Source organism: Diceros bicornis, chromosome 7, assembly GCF_020826845.1.
Source record: "Diceros bicornis minor isolate mBicDic1 chromosome 7, mDicBic1.mat.cur, whole genome shotgun sequence".
NCBI lineage: Eukaryota > Metazoa > Chordata > Mammalia > Perissodactyla > Rhinocerotidae > Diceros > Diceros bicornis.
In genome coordinates this window covers 58,673,676-58,695,601 of record NC_080746.1, presented here as the reverse complement: position 1 = coordinate 58,695,601, position 21,926 = coordinate 58,673,676, and the positions used below count along the sequence as shown (strand labels likewise).

The 21,926-nt window shown below is 41.4% G+C and overlaps 1 protein-coding gene across 9 annotated transcripts in view; it reads left to right on the top strand.

The window, feature by feature from the left end:
• Nucleotides 1-21,926, top strand: part of RNF121 (ring finger protein 121) — an 83,274-nt gene that overhangs the window by 16,853 nt on the left and 44,495 nt on the right. For 8 of the 9 annotated variants that reach the window (XM_058545701.1, XM_058545693.1, XM_058545690.1 and 5 more), the window contains exons 2-3: nt 13,898-13,935; nt 17,457-17,598. In XM_058545701.1, coding sequence (XP_058401684.1) covers nt 13,898-13,935; nt 17,457-17,598 — 180 coding nt within the window. Of the gene's footprint in view, nt 1-13,897; nt 13,936-17,456; nt 17,599-21,926 lie in introns of those variants that run through there. The other variant, XM_058545699.1, reaches the window with a different exon arrangement.

Below are 21,926 nucleotides of genomic sequence, written 5' to 3'. Positions count from 1 at the left end.
TCATATGAGTAGAGTGAGGTTAACTTTTTTTGTGGATTTCGGCAGTATGAGATTTATTGTGAACCTAAACCTCATGCTGTTCTATCAGAAAGGCCCAGTAGAGAAGAGAATCTCAGAAACAGCAGAGCAAAGTGATGGGGCAGCTGGGGAGAGAACACTTGGTCCATAGCTGTGGGGAGACAGCAGGACCAAGGGCTGACTTATCCATTAGGTGCAGTAAGCACAGTGCCCAGGGACCCACAAAAATGTCTTAATTTCTTTTAATCAGAAGAAAGAACTGGATATAATCCAGCCTCAATTATACATCTTTATACCAATGGAGTCATAAAATTTATTTATTTATTTATTTATTTATTTATTTATTTATTTATTTATTTATTTATTTATTTTTGTGAGGAAGATCAGCCCTGAGCTAACATCCGTGCTAATCCTCCTCTTTTTGCTGAGAAAGACCGGCTTTGAGCTAACATCTATTGCCAATCCTCCTCCTTTTTTTTCCCCAAAGCCCCAGTAGATAGTTGTATGTCATAGTTGCACATCCTTCTAGTTGCTGTATGTGGGATGCGGCCTCAGCATGGCTGGACAGGCGGTGCGTTGGTGCACGCCTGGATCTGAACCCGGGCCGCCAATGGCGGAGTGTGCACACTTAACCGCTAAGCCATGGGGCCTGCCCTCCTTTTTCATTTCTAATTTTATTTATTTGAGCCTTCTCTCTTTTTTTCTTGGTGAGTCTGGGTAAGGGTTTGTCAATTTTGTTTATCTTCTCAAAGAACCAGCTCTTTGTTTCAGTGATCCTTTCTACTGTTTTTTTGGTTTCAATTTCATTTATTTCTGCTCTGATTTTTATTATTTCCATCCTTCTGCTGACTTTAGGCTTTGTTCTTCTTTTTCTAATGCTGTTAGGTGTAGTTTGAGGTTGCTTATTTGGGCTTTTTCTTGTTTGTTAAGGTGGGCCTGTATTGCTATGAGTTTCCATCTCAGGACTGCTTTTGCTGCATCCCATATGAGTTGGTATGGTGTATTTTCATTTTCATTTGTCTCCAGATATGCTTTGATTTCTCCTTTAATTTCATCAGTGATCCATTGGTTGTTTAGTAGCATGTTGTTGAGTCTCCACAGCTTTGTCACTTTCTCGGTTTTTTTCTTTGTAGTTGATTTCTAACTTCATGGCATTATGGTCTGAAAAGATGCTTGTTATGATTTCAATCTTCTTAAATTTATATAAGCATGCCTCGTTTCCCAACATATGGTCTATTCTTGGGAATGTTCCATGCGTGCTTGAGAAGAATGTGTAATTTGCTGTATTTAGTCTTAGTTCTCTTTTCTCCTCCCTCTGGAGCATTTATGCCTTGCTGTCCTCAATATTGCTAATTCTTTACTCCATATTGTCAGCTCTGATGCTTAAGGCTTCCAGATTTGTCTTTAGCTCTCTATTGTGTTTTTCATCTCTAAGATTTCTGATTGGTATTTTTTTTTTAATAGTTTCAGTCTCTTTTGTGGAGAAAGTCCTGATTTCATTGAATTGTCTGTCTGTGTTTTCTTGTATTTCATTAAGCCTTTTTATGATGGCTATTTTGAATTCTCTGTCATTAAGGTTATACATTTCTGTGCTTTCTGGGTTGACTTCTGGGTGCTTGTCATTTTCCTTTTGGTCTGGAGATTTAATATATTTTTGCATGGTACCTGTCGGTGTTGGCTTACTTTTCCTCATAGTGAAAATATATGGTCGCAGTTTCCTCTTGTTGCTGCTGGGTGGGCGTCAAGGGCTGTGTATTCTGGCCTGCCTCAATCCACGAGCACTCTCTTTGGCCCCTGGCTGATCTGAGGCATTGCTGAGTGGAGGCTGCTGAGGAGAAAGCGTGGGAACAGCTGGAACTGGAGCGTGGGAACAGCTGGAACTGGAGCATGGGAACAGCTGAGACTGGAGCGCAGCTAGGCTGAAGCCGCTGGGGCTCTGGTGTGGATGGGTTGAAGCAGCTGCAACTGAAGTGCCGCTGGGCCAAAGAAGCAGGAGCTGGAGCGCCGCTGGGCCAAAGAAGCTGGAACTGGAGCATGCTGGGCCGAAGAAGGAGGAGCTGGAGTGCCGCTGGGCTGAAGAAGCTGGAACTGGAGTGTGCTGGGCCAAAGAAGGAAGAGCTGGAGCACTGCTGGGCCAAAGAAGCTGGATCTGGAGTGCATTGGGCCAAAGAAGGAGGAGCTGGAGCGCTGCTGGGCCAAAGAAGCTGGAACTGGAGTGTGGTGGGCTGAAGTTGCTGGTGCCAAGTCAGCTGGAGCCTGAGCACAGGCTAAGCCAAAGCAGCTGGAGCCAGGGGGAGGGGGGCAATCAAGGGGGAGGGGGGCAATCAAGCCGAAGGAGCTTGGGGCAGGGCATGGTTCAGCCAGAAGAGCTGGGGCCATGGCACGGTGAAGCTGGGAAAGCTGGGGCCATGGTTTGGTCTAGCTGGAGCAGCTGGGGCTGTGGCATTGTGGGGCCTGACCTGCCGCTGCCTCTGGTGCGGGGGCACAGGCTTGTCCCGCTGCTGGTCAGGCCCGGGCACCTGGGGGCTGCTGCCTGTGGCACTGGGGCGCAGTCACGCTGCCCCTGCTGGTGGGGCCCGGGCGCCTGGGGGCCGCTGCCTCTGTGGATGGGGCTGAGCTGAAGTGCTGCTGTGCTGAAGCACCAGTTGGGTGGGCCGGGTTGGGGAGGGGCACTTACTTTTGCCTCCCTGATCTCAGAAATTTCTCGCCTCACTGGCACTCTCTGCTCTCCTGAGGGGCTAGCTTGTTGAAACTACCCTCACAACAGTTCTGCTCCCTCTGTAGGGGGATCCCCTTGGGCTGTGTGGGGTCTTGGAGAGCTCCAGTTTTCACGTGGCAAGCCGCCCCTCCCCCTCCTCTGAGAGCCGTATGGTCTCAGTCTCTGGGTCGCAGTCCTTGGGGAAGGAAGGGAGCTCCTATTACCTCCTTCCACTTACTCTGGGGATTCCAGCACCTCAGTCCTCGGGCGTATGGCTGCCTGGGTGCCTCAGATGTCCCTTGTGTTGTGTGAATAGCTTCTGTTGGAATATGAATGTCCTTTTTGTTGTGTCTTAGAAGGGGAGAGTTCAGTGGGGGAAGCTCACTCTGCCATGATGCTGACATCACTCCCCTTTTATCTCTTCTTATTGCCTTACTATGCTGGCTAGAAACTTCAGTATTATGTTGAATAGTAGTGGTGACAGTGGACATCCTGAGATTGTTTCTGATCTTAGGGGGAAACCCTTCAGTCTTTCAGCATTAAATATAATGTAAGCTACAGGATTTTTGTAGATGCTGTTTTATTTTACTTAATTGATCTAGTGACAGGTAACAGTTTTTTCAAAATAATAATACCAACACTATATTCAACTATGTATGCATTACACACACACACACACACACACACGCTTATGGATAAGTGAAATGAATGATAGCAGTGATACAAGGCATGAGAGGAATTAGGATTATTTTATTATAAGGTACTCACACTACCCACGAAGTGGTATAGGATTATTTGAAAGTAGACCTGATTTGTTGTAAATGTATACTGCAAACTACTCTTTAGTGGACAACCACTAAAAGAAGTAAAAATAGAAGTATAAGTGATAAGCTAAGAAGGAGAGAAAATGTAATCTTATAGAATTCTCCATTAAAACCACAGGGGCCGGCCCCGTGGCTTGGCGGTTAAGTGTGCGCGCTCCGCTACTGGCGGCCTAGATTCAGATCCTGGGCGCGCACTGACGCACCACTTCTCTGGCCATGCTGAGGCCGTGCCCCACATACAGCAGCTAGAAGGATGTGCAGCTATGACATACAGCTATTTACTGGGGCTTTGGGGAAAAAGAGGAGGAGAATTGGCAATAGATATTGGCTCAGAGCTGGTCTTCCTCAGCAAAAAGAGGAGGATTAGCATGGATGTTAGCTCAGGGCTGCCCTTCCTCACACACACACACACACACACAAAAACCACAAAAGGCAGGAAAAGATTGCAAGACAAAAATAGGAAAAAAGAACAAGGACAACAAATAGAAAACAGTAATGAATATAGTAGATATTAATCCAACTATATCAGTAATCACTGTGGACATCAGTGGTCTAAATGTACCAATTAAAAGACAGAGATTGTCAGAGTGGATTAAAAAAGCAAGACCCAACTATATGTTATCTACCAGAAATCCGTTTTAAATAAAAGGATACATATAGATTAAAAGTAAATGAATGGAGGGGCCGGCCTGGTGGCGCAAGTGGTTAAGTGCGCGTGCTCCGCTGCGGCGGCCCGGGGTTCACCGGTTCGAATCCCGGGCGCGCACCGACACACGGCTTGGCAACCCGTGCTGTGGCGGCGTCCCATATAAAGTGGAGGAAAATGGACATGGATGTTAGCCCAGAGCCAGTCTTCCTCAGCAAGTAGAGAAGGATTGGCAGACGTTAGTTCAGGGCCGATCTTCCTCATACACACACACACACACACACACAAAAACAAGTAAGTGAATGGAGAAAAATATACCATGCTAACATTAATTTTTAAAAAAGCAGGAGTAGCTATGTTAATTTCAGACAGAACAGACTTCAGAGCAAGGAAAGTTATTGGGGATCAAGAGGGACATTACGTAATGATAAAGAAGTCAATTCTCCAAGAAGACATAACAATCCTTAATGTGTATGTGCCTAACAACAGGGTGTCAAAATACGTGAGGCAAAAACTGATAGAACTGCAAGGATAAATAGATGAATTCACTATTATAGCAGGAGAATTCAACACTCCTGTGTCAGAAATGGACAGATCCAGCAGGCAGAAAATCAGTAAGTACATAACTGAACACAGTAACACCATCAATCAACTGGATAAAATAGACATTCAGACACTATTTCAACCAACAACGGCAGAATAGACATTCTTCTCAAGTTCACATGGGATGTTCACCAAGATATAACACATTGTGGGCCATAAAATACACCTTAACAAATTTAAAAATATAGAAATCATGCGTTGTCTGCTCTCTGAGCACAATGGAATTAAACTAGAAGTCAATAGAAGAAAGATAGCTGGAAAATCCAGTTACTTGGAGATTAAAGAACACACTTTTTTTTTTGTGAGGAAGATCAGCCCTGAGCTAACATCCGTGCTAATCCTCCTCTTTTTGCTGAGGAAGACTGGCTCTGAGCTAACATCTATTGCCAATCCTCCTCCTTTTTTTGCCCCAAAGCCCCAGTACATAGTTGTATGTTATAGTTGCACATCCTGCTAGTTGCTGTATGTGGAAGGCGCCCTCAGCATGGCCGGACAAGCGGTGCATCGGTGCGTGCCTGGGATCTGAACCCGGCCACCAGTAGTGGAGTGCGCACACCTAACTGCTAAGCCGCGGGGCCAGCTCTCCAAGAACACACTTCTGAATAACACATAAATCGAAGAAGTCTCAAGAAATTTAAATATATTTGAACTAAATGGAAACAAAAACAACTTAGAATTTGTGAGTTGCAGCAAAAGCAGTGCTTAGAGGGGAATTTATAGCAATGAATGCATATATGAGAAAAGAGGGAAGATCTAAAATCAGTCATCTAAGCTCCCACCTTTGGAAACTAGAAAAAGAGCAAATTAAATTCAAAGTAAGCAGAAGAAGAGAAATAATAAAAATTAGAGCAGAAATCAGTGAAATTGAAAACAGGAAGTCAGTAGAGAAAATCAACAAAATCAAAAGGTGGTTGTTTGAAAAGATCAATTAAATTGCTAAGCCTGTAACCAGGCTAACTAAGAACAAGAGAGGACACAAATTAATAATATCAGAACTGAAAGAGAGGACATCCCTACAGACCCCATGGACATTAAAAGGATAATAAAAGAATACTATGAAGAACTCTGTGACCAAAAATTTGATAACTTAGATGAAATGAACCAATTCCTTGAAAGACACAGTCTGCTAAAATGCACACAAGAAGAAATAGACAATCTGAATAGACCTATATTTATTGAAGAAATTGAATGAATAATTAATAACCTTCCCAAACAGAAAGTACCAGGCCCAGATGGGTTCACTGGTGACTTCTACCAAACATTTAAGGAAGAAATTATACCAGTTCTCTACAGTCTCTTTCAGAAGATGGAAGCAGAGTGAATACTTCCTAATTCATGCAATGAGGCCAGTATTACCCTAATGCCAAAGACATTACAAGGAAAGAAAATTACAGACCAATGTTTCTCATGAACATAGACACAAAAATCAACAGAATATTAACAAATTGAATCTAACAGTGTATAAAAAGAATCATACACCATGACCAAGTGAGATTTATCCCAGGTATGCGATCTTGGTTCAACATTTGAAAATCAGTGAATGTAATCCATCATATCAACAGGTTAAAAAAGAAAAATTACATGAATATATCAGTAGATGCAGAAAAAGCATTTGACAAATCCAACACCCGTTCAAGATAAAAACTCTCAGTAAACTAGGAATAGAGGGGAACTTCCTCAACTTGGTAAGTAATATCTACAAAAACCCTACAGCTAACATCATATTTAATGGTGAAAAGTTTGAAGCTTTCCCACTGTGATCAGGAACAAGGCAAGAATGTCCCCTCTCACCACTGCTTTTCAACATCATACTGGAAGTCCTAGCTAATGCACTAAGACAAGAAAAGGAAATAAAATGTATACAGATTAGGAAGGAAGAAATAGATCCATCTTTGTTCACAGATGTCATGATGGTTTATGTAGAAAGTCCAAAAGAAATGGCAAAAAACCTCCTGCAACTAATAAGCAATTATAGTAAGGTTGCAGGATGCAGAGTTAATATACAAAAGTCCATCACTTTTCTGTATACCGGCAATGAACAAGTGGAATTTGAAATTTAAAACACAATACCATTTACTTTAGCACCCATAAAAATGACATACTTCAGTATAAATCTAGCAAAATATGTACAAGATCTATATGAGGAAAACTACAAAACTTTGATGAAAGATACCAAAGAAGAACTAAATAAATGTAAAAGATATTCCATGTTCGTGTATAGGAAGATTCAACGTTGTCAAGATGGTCAATTCTTCCCAACTTGTTCTATAGATTCAGTGCAATCCCAATCAAAATCTCAGCAAATTATTTTGTAGATATTGACAAACTGCATCTAAACTTTATATGAAGAGGCAAAAGACCCAGAATAGCCAGTACAGTATTGATGGAGAAGAACAAAGTTGGAGGAGTGATACTTACCCAACTTCAAGACTTACTACAAAGTTATAGTAAGCAAGACAGAGTGGTATTGGTTAAAGAATAGACACATAGATCAGTGGAATAGAATAGCCCAGAACTAGACCTACATAAATATATTCAACTGATCTTTGACAGAGGAGCAAAGGCAATACAATGGAGCAAAGAGAGTGTTTTCCACAAATGATGCTGGAACAACTGGATATCCACATGCGAAAAAATGAATCTAGACTCAGACTTTGCACTCTTCACAAAAAGTAACTTAAGATGGATCACAAACCTAAATGAGATCACAGATGCAAAACTATAAAACTCCTAGAAGATAACAGGAGAAAATTTAGGTGACCTTGGGTTTGGTATGATCCATGTAAGAAAGAATTGATAAGCTAGACAATTAAAATTAAAAGTTTCTGCTCTGTAAAAGATACTGTCAAGAGAATGAAGAGCCACAAACTGGGAGAAAATATTTGCAAAAGACCTGATAAAAGACTTTTATGCAAATTATACAAAGAACTCTTTTAAAACTCAATAATAAGAAAATAAACAGGCTGATTAAAAAGTGGGCTAAAGATCTTAATATACAGCTCACCAAAGAAGATATAGAAAGGGCAAATAAGGATATGAAAAGATGCTCCACATCATATGTCACCATGGAAATGCAAATAAAACAACAATGAGATACCACTACATGCCTGTTAGAATGGTCAAAATCCAGAACACGGACGGCACAAAATGCTGATGAGCACATGGTGCAACAAGAGCCCTCATTTGTTGCTGGTGGGAATGCAAAATAATACAGCCACTTTGGAAGACAGTTTGGTGGTTTCTTATGAAACTTAATGTGCTCTTACCATGCAATCCAGCACTTGGGCTCCGAAGTATTTCCTCAAAGGAGTTGGAAATTTATGTGCACACAAAAACGTGCACATGATGTTTATAGCAGCTTTATTCATAATTGCCAAACCTTGGAAGCAACCAAGATATCCTTCAGTAAGGTGAATGGATAAATAAACTGTGGTACATCCAGACAATGAAATAATATTCAGCACTGAAAAGAAATGAGCTATCAAGCCATTAAAAGACATGGAGGAATCTTAAGTGCATATTACTAAGTGAAAGGAGCCAACGTGAAAAGGCTACATACTATATGATTTCAACTATATGACACCCTGGAAAAGGCAAAACTATGGAGATAGTAAAAAGATCAGTGGTTGCTAGAGGTTGGGGGGATGGAGGGAGGAATAAGCAGAGCAGAGAGAATTTTTAGGACAGTGAAACTACTCTGTATGATACACTAATGATGGGTTCATGTCATTATACATTATATATTTGTCCAAACCCTTAGAATGTACAACATCAATAGTGAATTCTAAGGTAAACTATAGGCTTTGGGTGATGAGGATATGTCAATGTAGGTTCATCAATTGGAAGAAATGTACCACTGTGGTGGGAGATGTTGATAATAGGGGAGACTGTGCATATTTGGGGCAGGGGTGTATGGGAAATGTCTGTACTTTCCACTCAATTTTGCTGTGAACCTAAAACTGCTCTAAAAAAGTCTTTTTAAAAATGGACAAAGGATCTGAATAAACTTTTCTCCAAAGAAGATATATAAATGGCCAATAAGCATATGAAAAGGTGTTCAACATCATTATCCATCAGGGAAATGCAAAGTCACATTGAGATACCATTTCACACCCATTGGGATGCTCTTATCAAAAAGACAGAGAATAACAGGTGGTGTTGAGGATGTGGAGAAATTGAAACTTGCGTACAGTGCTGCTGGGAATGTAAAATGGTGCAGCTGCTGTGGAAAACAGTTTGACAGTTCCTCAAAAGATTAAGCAGAGAGTTACCGTATGACCCAACAATTCCACTCCTAGATATATATTCAAGAAAAATGAAAGCATGTCTGCATAAAAACTTGTAGATAAATGTTCATAACAGCATTATTTGTAATAGCCCAAAAGTATAAACAACCCAAATGTCCATCAACTGATGAATGGATAAATAAAATGTGATATATCCGTATGATGCAGTATTATTTGGCAGTGAAAAGGAATGAACTGCAATACGTGCTACAACATGATGAACATTGAAAACGTTATGCTAAGTGAAAGAAGCCAATCACTAATGCTAAGTGAAAGAAGCCAATCACTAAAGACCATGTATTGTATGGTCTCATTTATATGAAATGTCTAGAATAGGCAAATCTATAGGTAGAGACGGGAAGTAAATTAGTGATTCCTTCGCCTGGGGAGGATGGCAAGTGACTGCTAACTGGTATGTGGTTTCTTTTCGGGGGTAGTGAATATGTTCTAAACTTAGATAGTGGTGATGGTGGCACAACTCTGCATACACTAAAAAACACTGAAGAGTACACTTCAAATGGGTGAATTTTGTGGTATGTGAGTTAGATCTTAGTAAAGCTGTTATTAAAAGAGAATCAGGTACATAGAGGTATATGACTGGAGGACAAATTGTGAATGTGAATGCTGGCATGCAGTAGCAATGCTTCTCTCAAACTTTAATGTGCATATGAATTACCTGAGTATCTTATTAAATGCAGATTCTGATTCAGAGGGTCTGGGATGGAGTCTGAGATTCTCTATTTCTTTTTCTTTTTTTTTGGTGAGGAAGATTGTCCCTGAGGTAACATCTGCTGCCAGTCTTCCTGTTTTTGCTTGAGGAAGATTGTCCCTGAGCTGACCTCTGTGCCAGTCTTCCTCTATTTTATATGTAGGATGCCCCCACAGCATGGCTTGATGAGTGAGCGGTGTGTAGGTCCGTGCCCGGGATCCGAACCCATGAACCGCAGGCTGCTGAAGCGGAACATGCGAACTTAACTGCTAGTCCACTGGGCTGACCTCCCGCGAGATTTTCTCTTTCTTAATAAGCTCTCAGGGTGCTGATGCTGCTGGGCTGTGGACCATGCTTAGTAAGGCAGTAGAGAATGTTTCTTCAGTGAGTAGGGTCAGTCTAGAGAGCCTTCCTGGAGCCAAGAGGATTTGGCCAGTGTTTTGGGGGAAGGCAGAATGTGGTTTGGTGGAAGAGAGGGGCTTAAGGGACAAAGTAACCAGCCTGTGTAAAGACTCAGAGACAAAGAGTATCCAGTATTTGTGGGAGACAGGAGGCCTGTTTGTGGGATTACTCTGGTGGGTCCCTGAGTCTTTTGCACCTGAGAAAATATAACAGTCAACCTCTGACCATTTGCCATTCTTGTTGAATTTTCTCTTGCCCGCTGCCTGACATTTTTGATTTAACTTCTTTCAAATCTGGACTTAGGTAGACTGACATGACTAGGGGCCTTGTGAGATCCTAGGAAGGGAGTGATTGGCAAGAAAACATTCTGTGTGTGGGTCTTAGGAGTTGGATATGGGCCCATCAATCCGTAACCTTGCTCTGAGAGTCTACCTAATTAGCTACCTGAGCTCTGGACAGGGCACCTTCAGACTGGCTTATTGCTTGGCCCCAGATGAATAAACTCGTTAATGAGGGAGCAAATAAAGATGTATTTCCAGATGGTGCAGGTTGATTATAGCTATAGCTTACAGCTTTTCTTGTTTTTCCCCTTGAGCTAGAAGACTGGTTTAGATGAAATTTAAATAATCTTTTGGTTCGAAAGGCAAATATTAAAGCCACACCATGTCTTTACTCTTAGCATTTGTACTACTCCATGAAGTGCTAAATGGTCCTCTAAGCCCCAGGTCTAGTCTCAGCCTTAGTGCTTACCCTCCTGAGCTGTTTTACCTGAAGCTCTGAAAGCATTACTATCCCATGCTTTACCAACATTCAGCTCCCTAGCCTCTCTTAGTAGTTTATAAAGTACTCCCACTCTCCCAGGAGCAAAGGCAACAAAATCACTTGGTTGCCTTGAATACGCTTACCCTCATAGCCCCACAATGAAGTCAGAAGTCTTATTCTCTATTTTCCAGATGGAGAAACTAAGGCATAGACAGTAGAATGCTTGACCACTATCTCATGGAGGGGCGCCCTCACGCCTGGCCAGTTCTCTGGATCTTCCTAGTGTTCCCTTCAGTGGGCTTTGCTTGCTGCTTTGAACATGTAGTTGTGTTGCGTTGTTTTGTTTTGACATGTAGTTTTTTAAACATGATTTTCTGGGTGCCTCCTGGTGTCAAATGAATACTTCTTTCCCAGATACTTATCACGTATTTTTCAAGTGTTTATTTCCTCTCCCATTTAAGCATCTCCAGGTGGAGTGCTAGTTTGTCAGCATATTTGTTTTACCCTATTTGAGAGAATTCTGTTCAATTCCACAAGTATTCATCGAGTGCTTAATATATGCTAAGCTCTGTGCTGTTCTCCTTGAAAGACACAAAAACATTATATTCTCCTTGCTCTGTTGGATTTTCCAGATTTATGAGATGAGAGCAAGATAGACATAAGCAGGGCCAGGACTAGGGTGAAACAAACAAGGCATTAGGGTGCAAACTTTAAGGAGGCACTCACTCCCAAGGTCATGCAAGTGTAGCATCGGTCGTGTAAATGAGTGCCTCCTTAAATTTTGAGCCCTAGGTCCCTTGCTTCCCCACCCTGGTGCTGGCCCTGGGCTTAAAAAGCAAGTAGATCACTTGGAAAGTGTGTCTAAGATAACATAAGACTATGAATGGTGGTATAGAACAGTGCTTCTCAAATGTAATGTGCATTCAAATCATCCGGAGATTTTATTAAAAGGTAGATTCTGATTCAGTAGGTCTGGAGTGGTGCCTGAGATCTTGCATTTCTAACAGGCACCTAGATAATGCTGATACCAGTCTTTGGGCGACACTTTCAGTAGCAAGAAGAAAAATCCATGCAGGAGAGAAGCAGAGGGCCGAATGCACTAAGCTAGGGGGTCAGGGAAGGTGAAATTGCAGGTAGGTTCTCAAAGGAGAAATTGGATTTGGATAGGAAAAAAAGAGAGAGAAGGGCATTGCCAGCAGAATGAAGAGGTGTGCAAAGGCCCAGAGAGAGGAATGAGTCCCATGTATTTTGGGACAGTGAACAGACTGGCTTGGCAAGATGCAGGTCCAAGTTGGAAAAGAAGAAAAGAGTTTTGAGAGGTAGCATGAAACCTGTGTATTGATTGTTCCTTTAGAAATGTGGTCCTTAGTTGTCTGCTCAGGCACTGCCTGGCTGGGCCTTTCCATTTCTTGCATCTGTCTGTTGCCTCTCAGAGGAGACCTCTGCCCTGGGAGATGAAGGCCTGAGTCAGGACACCTGAATAAATTCTGTGAGGCAATGTGTGAAGTAGGAAAAGGGAGGAGGGTGGTTGACTTCATTATCCTGATTGGCTGGGTGAAGCCTTGGAATATTGTTTTTGTTTTTACTGAGCTGAGACATGTAGAAACCAGAAAGCCCAACCTAAATAGTGATAGGTGTCCCTAGTATACACACATAAATGATGCCTGGTAACTGTGTGCTGATTTGACTCAGTAGTAGAATGGAGTTCTGCCCGTTTTACTTCAAACGTTCCACTTAAGATACTTCTCTGAAGTTATCATAGGAATAGTGGGAAACTAGGCCTTGAACATCATAAGTACTAAAGGAATATCTGTTGATTGATTCATTTGAGTGATTCTGAGGCCTTGTCTCTCTTCTCTAGATCAAGGAACATTTTCAGCTCAGGTCAATGTGAGAATGTATTGAGTGACTTTATGTACTGAGACTTGGTTATGCTTCTGTATGGTGACAAGGAAGTAGAAGACTTGAGCCCTGAAATCAAATAGTTTAGTATTATCCTAGAGCAGTGGTTTTCAACTGAGGGCAATTTTTGTCCCCCCAGGGACATTTGACAATGTCTATAGACATTCTTGGTTATTGCATCTGTGGGGATGTTACTGGCATCTAGTGAGTAGAGGTCAGGGACTCTGCTAAACATCCAACAATGTGCAGATAGCTCCCCACCCAAAAAACCAAAAAAGTAACCAGCTCAAAATATCAGTAGTGCCAAGGTTGAGAAACTCTGCTCTAAAAGGACAAGACTAACAAATTGAACCAGAGCTTTGAGGTTGAAAGGGCATACTGCTAGTTAATAGCAGAGCAGGGACTAACACTCAGTTCACCCTAGTCTATTGTTGTGCCTGCTACCATGGGGCCATTTAGTGTCAAATGGCATTATATGACAGAATATTTTATCCAGCTTTATCTCCCACTAATCCTTATCCACAGTTTTTGCTCTAGCTGTACTCAATTGTTTGTATGCTATGCAACTTGATTCCTTCATGTTCATGTTAGTCCCTTTGCCTGGAAGATATTGCTCTCATTTCTTCATCTGGGTAATATTTCACATCTCCAAGAGGTCTTCACTAATCTTTAACACCTCAGATTATATTAGAAGCCACTTGTTTATTCTTCCATAGCTAGTCTTCAGCATATAATAAAGAAATTTTCAGTTTATATGTCTGTCTTCCTCACTAGGCTGTGAGCATCTTGGGAGTTAGGTTCAGTCTTCTGTCCTCATTGCCTAGCACAGACATGCAACACACTGTCAGTCATAAACATGAGCCAGAGTAAGTGGTTAGAGAAGGGAGAGATCAGTGGGAAATAGTGTTGGGGAAGGCTTCATAGAGATTGTGATACTTGAATCTTCCCGTGATTTCTTGACGATGTTGCTGAATGTGTGAGCACCTTATATTGGGCAGGGACAGTTCTAAGACAGTAATGGATTTTTCTGGTGGTATCTTTCTACAGGTTGATATGTCAGACCTCTCCCCAGAGGAGCAATGGAGGTAAGTGTGACAATGCGGGCCCCTCAGGCTGGGAACTGTAGGTTAATCCAACTAGAGTTGTATATCTACCCCTTTTGCTTCCTTGTCTGTGAAAGGCAGTGACTCATGACCAGTAGGACAAGTCTTTTAGAATTTTTTCCAGTACCTGGGTCACTCCTGGTTAGCTCCCTCAGTTTTGTGGAGTAAATAGGTAATTGCACCAAATCATCCCTTTGGGTTTGAATACTAGTTCTGCCATTTCCTAGCTATGTGATCTTGGGTAAGTTGCTTAACTTCTCACTGCCTTAGTTTTCCCCATTTGTAAAATGAGGATCACAACAGTACCGATACCTCATAGAGTTGTTGTGAGGATTAATATATGTGAAATTCTTAGAACAGTGCCTAGCATGTGGTAAGCTTCCAGTAAGTGTTATCTGCTTTGAAGATGGTTATCATCATTAACATCATCATCATCATTATCCATGAAACAGATTAGAGAGCTCCGGTTGAGAAAATGAGAGATGTGTCTTCTGATCTCAGCTTGCTGCTAACTTGCTTTGTAACTAGAGTGAGTCAACAAATATCTTATTGTCATGATTTCTCATCAGTAAAGGAGTATCCGAGTGCTTGCCCCACAAACTTCACAAGGTGGCTGACCAATGAGCTGAAATCAGCCAAGTAAAATTTAATAGGAAAAAAACCCTTCATTTAGATTAAAACTATTGATTATAAAAATATACAATGGCAAAGATACCAACTCATACAACAAACTCAGCGAGATTTTAAGTGACTTTAAGCTTATTATGCACCAGTTGTGTACCTCAGCTACCAAAATATTCCACGTATTTGGAAGATGTTCATAAAATATACTGTCTGCCTTAGGGGAGGTGACAGTGCCACTGTGCTCTGCTTCGCTGAGGCCACACTGATTTTATTGTAAACGCTGCATATTAAGAAGATCTTTAGCTAGATAATGTCTAAAAGGAGGCAAAACAGGATTAATGGTATTCATATTATGTTATATGAATAGTGTTTAAAAGATCTAGAACTGTTAGTCTAAAAGGGCCAGGAAAAAGGTGGTAGGAATAGGATGGTTTTTGTTACTATTTTTTAAAATAAGATCATGGTAAATCTTTGAAGGGACAGCATTAGGAAAGAGGAGTGAGTATGTTCTTTGTTGTTCCAGAGTATAGGATTGGGTCCAATGGATTGAAGCTATGGAAGATAGGTTTTGTCTCATTATCAGAAATATCTTTAATAATCGTGGTATATTGAGAGGTAGTGAGCTTCCTGCCTCTTAAAACATTAGAATTTTATTCCTTCATAAGCACATATGAGTATGTACAATGTTAAGTCCAATGAGTACCTACAACCAGACACTGCTGGTTCTAGAATAGATTACCTTAAGGGCATATGTTCTCAGCCAATGGAAGTATTCAAACAAAGGATTTCAAAACTAATTTTTGCGTTGAGTGGCAACTTGAACTAGATGACTTCTCTGACCTTTTCTAGATCCTTTCTTTGATTTCTTGTTGTGCACATCCATTCAGTTATATACTGTCTGAGAACAAGAAACTTATCTCTTGTTATCTTTATAACTCCTCACAGTCCTTAGGTTTTTAAAGTATTCTTCACCCTTGTAGTTTAACTTATCCTCACAACAACTCTACGTGGGAGGCAGAAAAGTCTGGACTCCTTTCGACAGATGAAGAAATTGTCATGTAGAGATGTGAATTTTCTTGGCCAAGGCCACATAGGTGTGTCTGGACCTACATTTCTGACTCCTAAACTCGATTGTTTTTTTGTCCGATTCTCCCACCCAGGATAGAGTTTTATGTAAGACTAACCCTTAGGGGCTGTGGCTGGCAGGCTGACTGACAGTTGGCTGCCCACTCTGCCCGCCAAGCTTTCCCCCTCTAACATTTTATTATGAAAAATTTCAAATATACAGAAAAGTTGAAAGAACCCACCACCTAGATTCTACAGTCAACTTTTTGCTATATTTACTTTATCATTCATCTATCCATAATTCATCCCACTGGGTTCTTCTTGCTGTTAGTCTCTCATTGCCCTTGGGAATTCCATGAAGATACCATTTATGTTGTCCTTTCCCTCCCTCCCTAATATCCCCGTGTGTGGTGAATTTGTATAAAAGCTCCTGACTACAGCTGCATTTATAATTTTATTCATTTATTTTTCCCCCAAAGCCCCAGTAGATAGTTGTATGTCATAGCTGCACATCCTTCTAGTTGCTGTATGTGGGACGCCGCCTCAGCATGGCCGGAGAAGCAGTGCGTCGGCACGCGCCCGGGATCTGAACCCGGGCCGCCGGTAGCAGAGTGCGCGCACTTAACCGCTAAGCCATGGGGCCGGCCCTGCAGCTGCATTTATATTTAGTTTTCTGTTCAACTTTTTCCTTGTTCCTCTCCCTTGGCTGACTCTGACCCAGAGCGGTAAGAGTGACTGCGGTCGGCCCTCCGTATCTGTAGGTTCCGCATCCATGGAGTCAACCAACTGCAGATTGAGAGAACTATGATCGTTGCATCTGTACTGAACATGTGCAGACTTTTTTTCCTTGTCATTATTCCCTAAACAATGCAATAGTATAACAACTATTTACATAGCGTTTACATTGTATTAGGTATTATAAGTAATCTAGAGATGATTTAAAGTATACAGGAGGATGTCCATAGGTTATATGCAAATACTATACCATTTTATCTAAGGGACTTGAGCATCTGTGGAGTTTGGTATCTGCAGGGGTCCTGGAACCAATCCCCTGTGGATACTAAGGGACGACTATATTCTTTTTTATTCTTAGAGGAAACTTTTTGCCTGTATCGGCCAAGGGAATTGCTTGCTGCCAATCCTCAGGACCAGGGAATGCCAGCCTTAGACTAAATAGGAGTTCCAGCTGTATTCTCCTTGAGCCCTTGAGGAGACTATTTACTTGTGGATGCTAATGGTGTAGTCACTGTTGGGTTAAAGTTGAAGCAGTCCATATTTTTCAGGCTTTAGCTAGTCTTCAGGATCCCTGGTCCTGGCAAAGAGGATAGGACAAATAAAGCAAGACTTTAACCCTGGAATCAGCATATATTTTCAGTGTTACTCCTTTATTGGTATTATACATATCATTGACTAAGAGTATGAGGCTTTATGGCTGTAACCTTCTCTCTGGCTTACTTTCTCCTTCCAGCGATATGTTGAAATAGGCCTGAGATGGGCAGTGACACAGGCTTCTCCTGGGACCTCTTTCCTGCTACAGGAAACGTGTCAGCTGTTTCTGCCATTGGAGGCAGGCAGCAGACCACTTTTAACCCCAATAGTTGAGCTTGGTGGCTGGGACCCACAGAGCCTCTTTTCTATCCTAAAATGCCTTTCCTCTAGGGCGTGTGTCCTTCTAGCTTCTAATTTGTGCAGTACCCTGCAACTGCAAAGCATGAGTATGTTCCGAGCTATGGACTGGTGGGATATTTCTGGAAAGCACTGCCCCACCACCACACCATTCCTGACCTGGCTCACTCCATCTGTTTGGCTTTCAGGGTTGAGCACGCACGCATGCATGCCAAGCACCGCGGCCACGAAGCCATGCACGCTGAAATGGTCCTCATCCTCATCGCTACCTTGGTGGTGGCCCAGCTGCTCCTGGTGCAATGGAAGCAGAGGCACCCCCGCTCCTACAATGTAAGCCACTTTGCCTCTCACTTCTTTGACTGCCAGTCATCAAGAGAACCTACCTAAGTATTCTAGGGTCCAGCCTAACCCAGGCCACATGTAGGTAGAGAATAGATAGTAATAATGAACTTTATGTATAAATGGTGAATAGTGTATATTGGGTGTGTGTTGTAGAGGCAGGTGATTCAGAGAGTGAAAACAGGGATCGAACCTGAGACTACTTTCATGGCCAGAAAAGGTAGGTCCTCCGTTTTAAACATTTTAGGACAGATTCATGGAGGAGATATTCACCAGAAACTGTTCAAATAGAGGGAGAGGTGATCAATTGACTGGGAAGACCAAGCTCCAGTGAATCTTACAGGTAGGATTTAGATTAATTAAAGAAAAAGAAAAGGCATTAATGGAGGAACTGAGGAACAAAAACATACAGAAAACATATAGTTAAATGGCAGAAGTAAATCCTTCCTTAAATGTAAATGGATTAAATTCTCCTATTAAATATTGCCTATAAGAAACTCGCTTTAAATACAAAGTACAAAGAAATTGAAAGTACAGTCATGTACTGCATAATGATGTTTCAGTCAATGATGGACCACATGTACAACAGTGGTCCTGTAAGATTAGTACTGTACAGCCTAAGTATGTAGTAGGCTACACCACCTAGGTTTTTGTAAGTATACTCTATGATGTTCACACAACAACGAAATCGCCTAATGACTCATTTCTCAGAACATAACCTCGTCGTTAAGTGTCACTTGACTGTAAAAGGATGGAAAAGATATTCCATGCAAATGATAACCAAAAGAGAGCTGGGGTAGCTATTACAAATCAGACAAAATAGACTTTAAATCAAAAAAGTTTACAAGAGACAAAAGAAGGACATTATATATTGATAAAAGGTTCAATACAGTAAGAAGATAAAATAATTATAAACATATATGTACCTAACAAAGGAGCCCCAAAATATATGAAGTAAAAACTAACAGAATTGAACCCAGTTGTCCCTCAACTGATGATTGGATAAAGAAGATATGGTATATATATATATATATGTACAATGGAATACTACTCAGCCGTAAAGAAAGACAAAATCGTCCCATTTGCAACAACGTGGATGGACCTGGAGGGTATCATGTTAAGCGAAATAAGCCAGAAAGTAAAAGACAAACACCGCATGATTTCACTCATATGTGGAAGATAAACTAACACACAGACACAGAGAACAGTGTGGTGGTTACCAGGGGGAAGGGGGGTGGGGGGTGGGCACAAGGGGTGCAGGGATGCATTTTTATGGTGACTGACAGACAATAATGTATGACTAAAATTTCACAATGTTATAAACTATTAAGACATCAATTAAAAAATAACAGAATTGGGGGGCCGGCCGGGTGGCGCAAGCGGTTAAGTGCGCGTGCTCCGCTGCGGCGGCCCGGGGTTCGCTGGTTCGGATCCCGGGCGCGCACCGACGCACTGCTTGGCAAGCCATGCTGTGGCGGCGTCCCATATAAAGTGGAGGAAGATGGGCACAGATGTTAGCCCAGGGCCGTCTTCCTCAGCAAAAAAAGAGGAGGATTGGCGGATGTTAGCACAGGGCTGATCTCCTCACAAAAAAAAAAAAAAAAAACAGAATTGAAGGGAGAAAGAGACAGTTCTACAGTAAAGTTGGAGACTTCAATACCCCACTTTAAGTAATGGATAGAACAACAGGATAGACGATCAATACCTAGTAGGGTACTTGAACAACACTATAAGCCATTAGACCTAACAGGCATATACAGAACACTCCACTCAACAACAGCAGGATGCGTATTCTTCTCAAGTGCACATGGAACATTCTCTAGGATAGACCATATCTTAGGCCACAAAACAAGCCTCAATAAATTTAAAAAGATTGAAGTCACAGGTATATCTACTGTGGATTAGGACATGGCAGGTAGTGTACTGGACTTTTTTACAACTGTTATCTTAGAAGTTTTTAACCCCTTCACGTGTGACACCCCTTTTTTAACATAAAGAACTTGGCAAACACCAACATGATAATAGTTGTACTTTGAAAGAATACATAAACACATATAATAGTAACAATAGCTAATGTTTATTGAGTTCTTACTATGCTAGGCACTGTTCTAAACACTTTACATGTATAGACTCAACCAGTTCTCGCAATAACCCAATAAAGTATGTACTGTTTTCTCCAATTACAGTTGAGGAATTGAGATATAGAAAAACTAAGTAAATTGCTCCAGTGATAAAACCCTTATTTGAACCCAGATGATTTTACTCAAGGACTTTCAGTCTTAATCCCTAAATGATTCTTTTTCTTCTAGTATTTGCTTTTTCAGACCTCTTGTAATGTGGTCAAAGATGCCCAGAGGTCTGTAACCCACAGGATGGGAACTGATGCACTGTCTCATTTAGTCTTCCTAATAGCCCAAGAGTTAAGTACATTGAACAAACTGAGGCCCAGAGAGTTGAGGCATGAAGGGGATACTCATAGATAGAGCCAGGGTTTGAACCCAGGTCATCTGTTTCATATTTTATAATTTCTACTGTACCATATGTTGCCTCCAGAAAGGGTTTTCCATCAAGGGATAATCTAGAGCATAGGAGGAAGAGAGGCTAATCTTTGCCCTTCAGCCAGCACAAGTCCCAAACATTACTGGCCTATAGCGAGCTCAAGTGTTGGCGTGCACCATAAGTAGAGACATCTGTACCTTCAGGTCACTGTGCAAGGAATGACCATGTGGCACCAAGGCTTTTCAAACGAGGCACCATCCAGCAGGCTGAGCTACCTGGGGTAGGGCTTCATGTCTGGACCCTGCTCATGCTTTGTCTGTCATCTGAAACAAGTCACTTGTTTCTCAATGTGTGGTTATAGTGCCTACTCTGTAAAATGGGAATTACTAAGATGGTTCAATTGAGCCTGGAAAAATAAGAAAACTCATAAACCAAGTGTAGAGTGAGAGCCCCCTGGCATTTCTATGCCTGTATTTAGAAATAATCTAAATTATATAATGATGTTGGCTGACCTGCAAAGATTTTAAAAAACCTACTCTGAAGAAGTGAGGACGCATATATGTACTACAGTGGTTTTCAGTCAGTACTTTAAAAAAAAAAAAAACTGGAATCTTTCCTTCAAATAGTATCTTAAGGAAAAACCCAATGTGGAAAACAATGAAGAGGCTGCTCTGCTTGATAAGTGGAATGGGTAACCCTGACCCCTCTGCTTCCCTCTTGGGAACCTCTCTAGGACTCATCAGAGTGTTAGAAAACCTCTGACATGTCATTCACTAGTTAATCCTTAATAGGAAATGTGACTATGACTTAATGAGGCCACTTGTACAAGGAACATGTACAGTCATCTTATTAGTTTACGGCCATGCCCTGTAAACATTCTTCTGAACTTCACTAATGAGAGGACATGCTAACATTATAGCGTATCTTGCACTGAGAAACTTAAACCCATATCTTTGGAAAAAGGAAGTCTGTAATGTCCTGCTTTATGCTGCTGTTATACAAGAGTGATCTATATTGGTTTTGTTAAAACTTTTATTTTTTTTATTTTTTATTTTTTTATTTTTAATTTTTTTGTGAGGAAGATCAGCCCTGAGCTAACATCCATGCTAATCCTCGTTTTTTGCTGAGGAAGGATGGCTCTGAGCTAACATCTATTGCCGATCCTCCTCCTTTTTTTTTTTTTTTCCCCAAAGCCCCAGTAGATAGTTGTTATGTCATAGTTGCACATCCTTCTAGTTGCTGTATGTGGGATGCGGCCTCAGCACGGCCAGAGAAGCGGTGCGTCGGTGCGCACCCTGGATCTGAACCCGGGCCGCCAGTAGCGGAGCACGCGCACTTAACCGCTAAGCCATGGAGCCGGCCCTTGTTAAAACTTTTATTAATGAACATTTTTACTGCTTTAGTTAAAAGAAGAAAAATTGCCCAACATGCCTCTACGCTGTGGCATCTGCTATCCTTTTTCAAGATTATCGGAAGTTGGAGCTCTTTGCCTTGGAGGCAGTGTAATACAGTGGAGTCAGACCAATCTGGCTTGATTAGTGAGCTCTCTCACCTCCTAGCTAAATGACTTTCTTTATACCTCTCTGAGCCTCAGTTTTTCTTATCTCTAAGGTGGACTGATAATATCTACCTCATGGGTTGTGAAGATTATATAAGATTGTATGGCAAAGTGTTTTGTAAAGTCCAAAGTTAATATTAGTGACTTGTTGCTCCTACTCCTAAGAGAAAAATCTCAAGATGTAAAAATGTCTTCAGGTACTATTTTATGTGAAAGAGAAATAGAATTTTATTTTTATTGAGGTAAATTGCACATAACAACA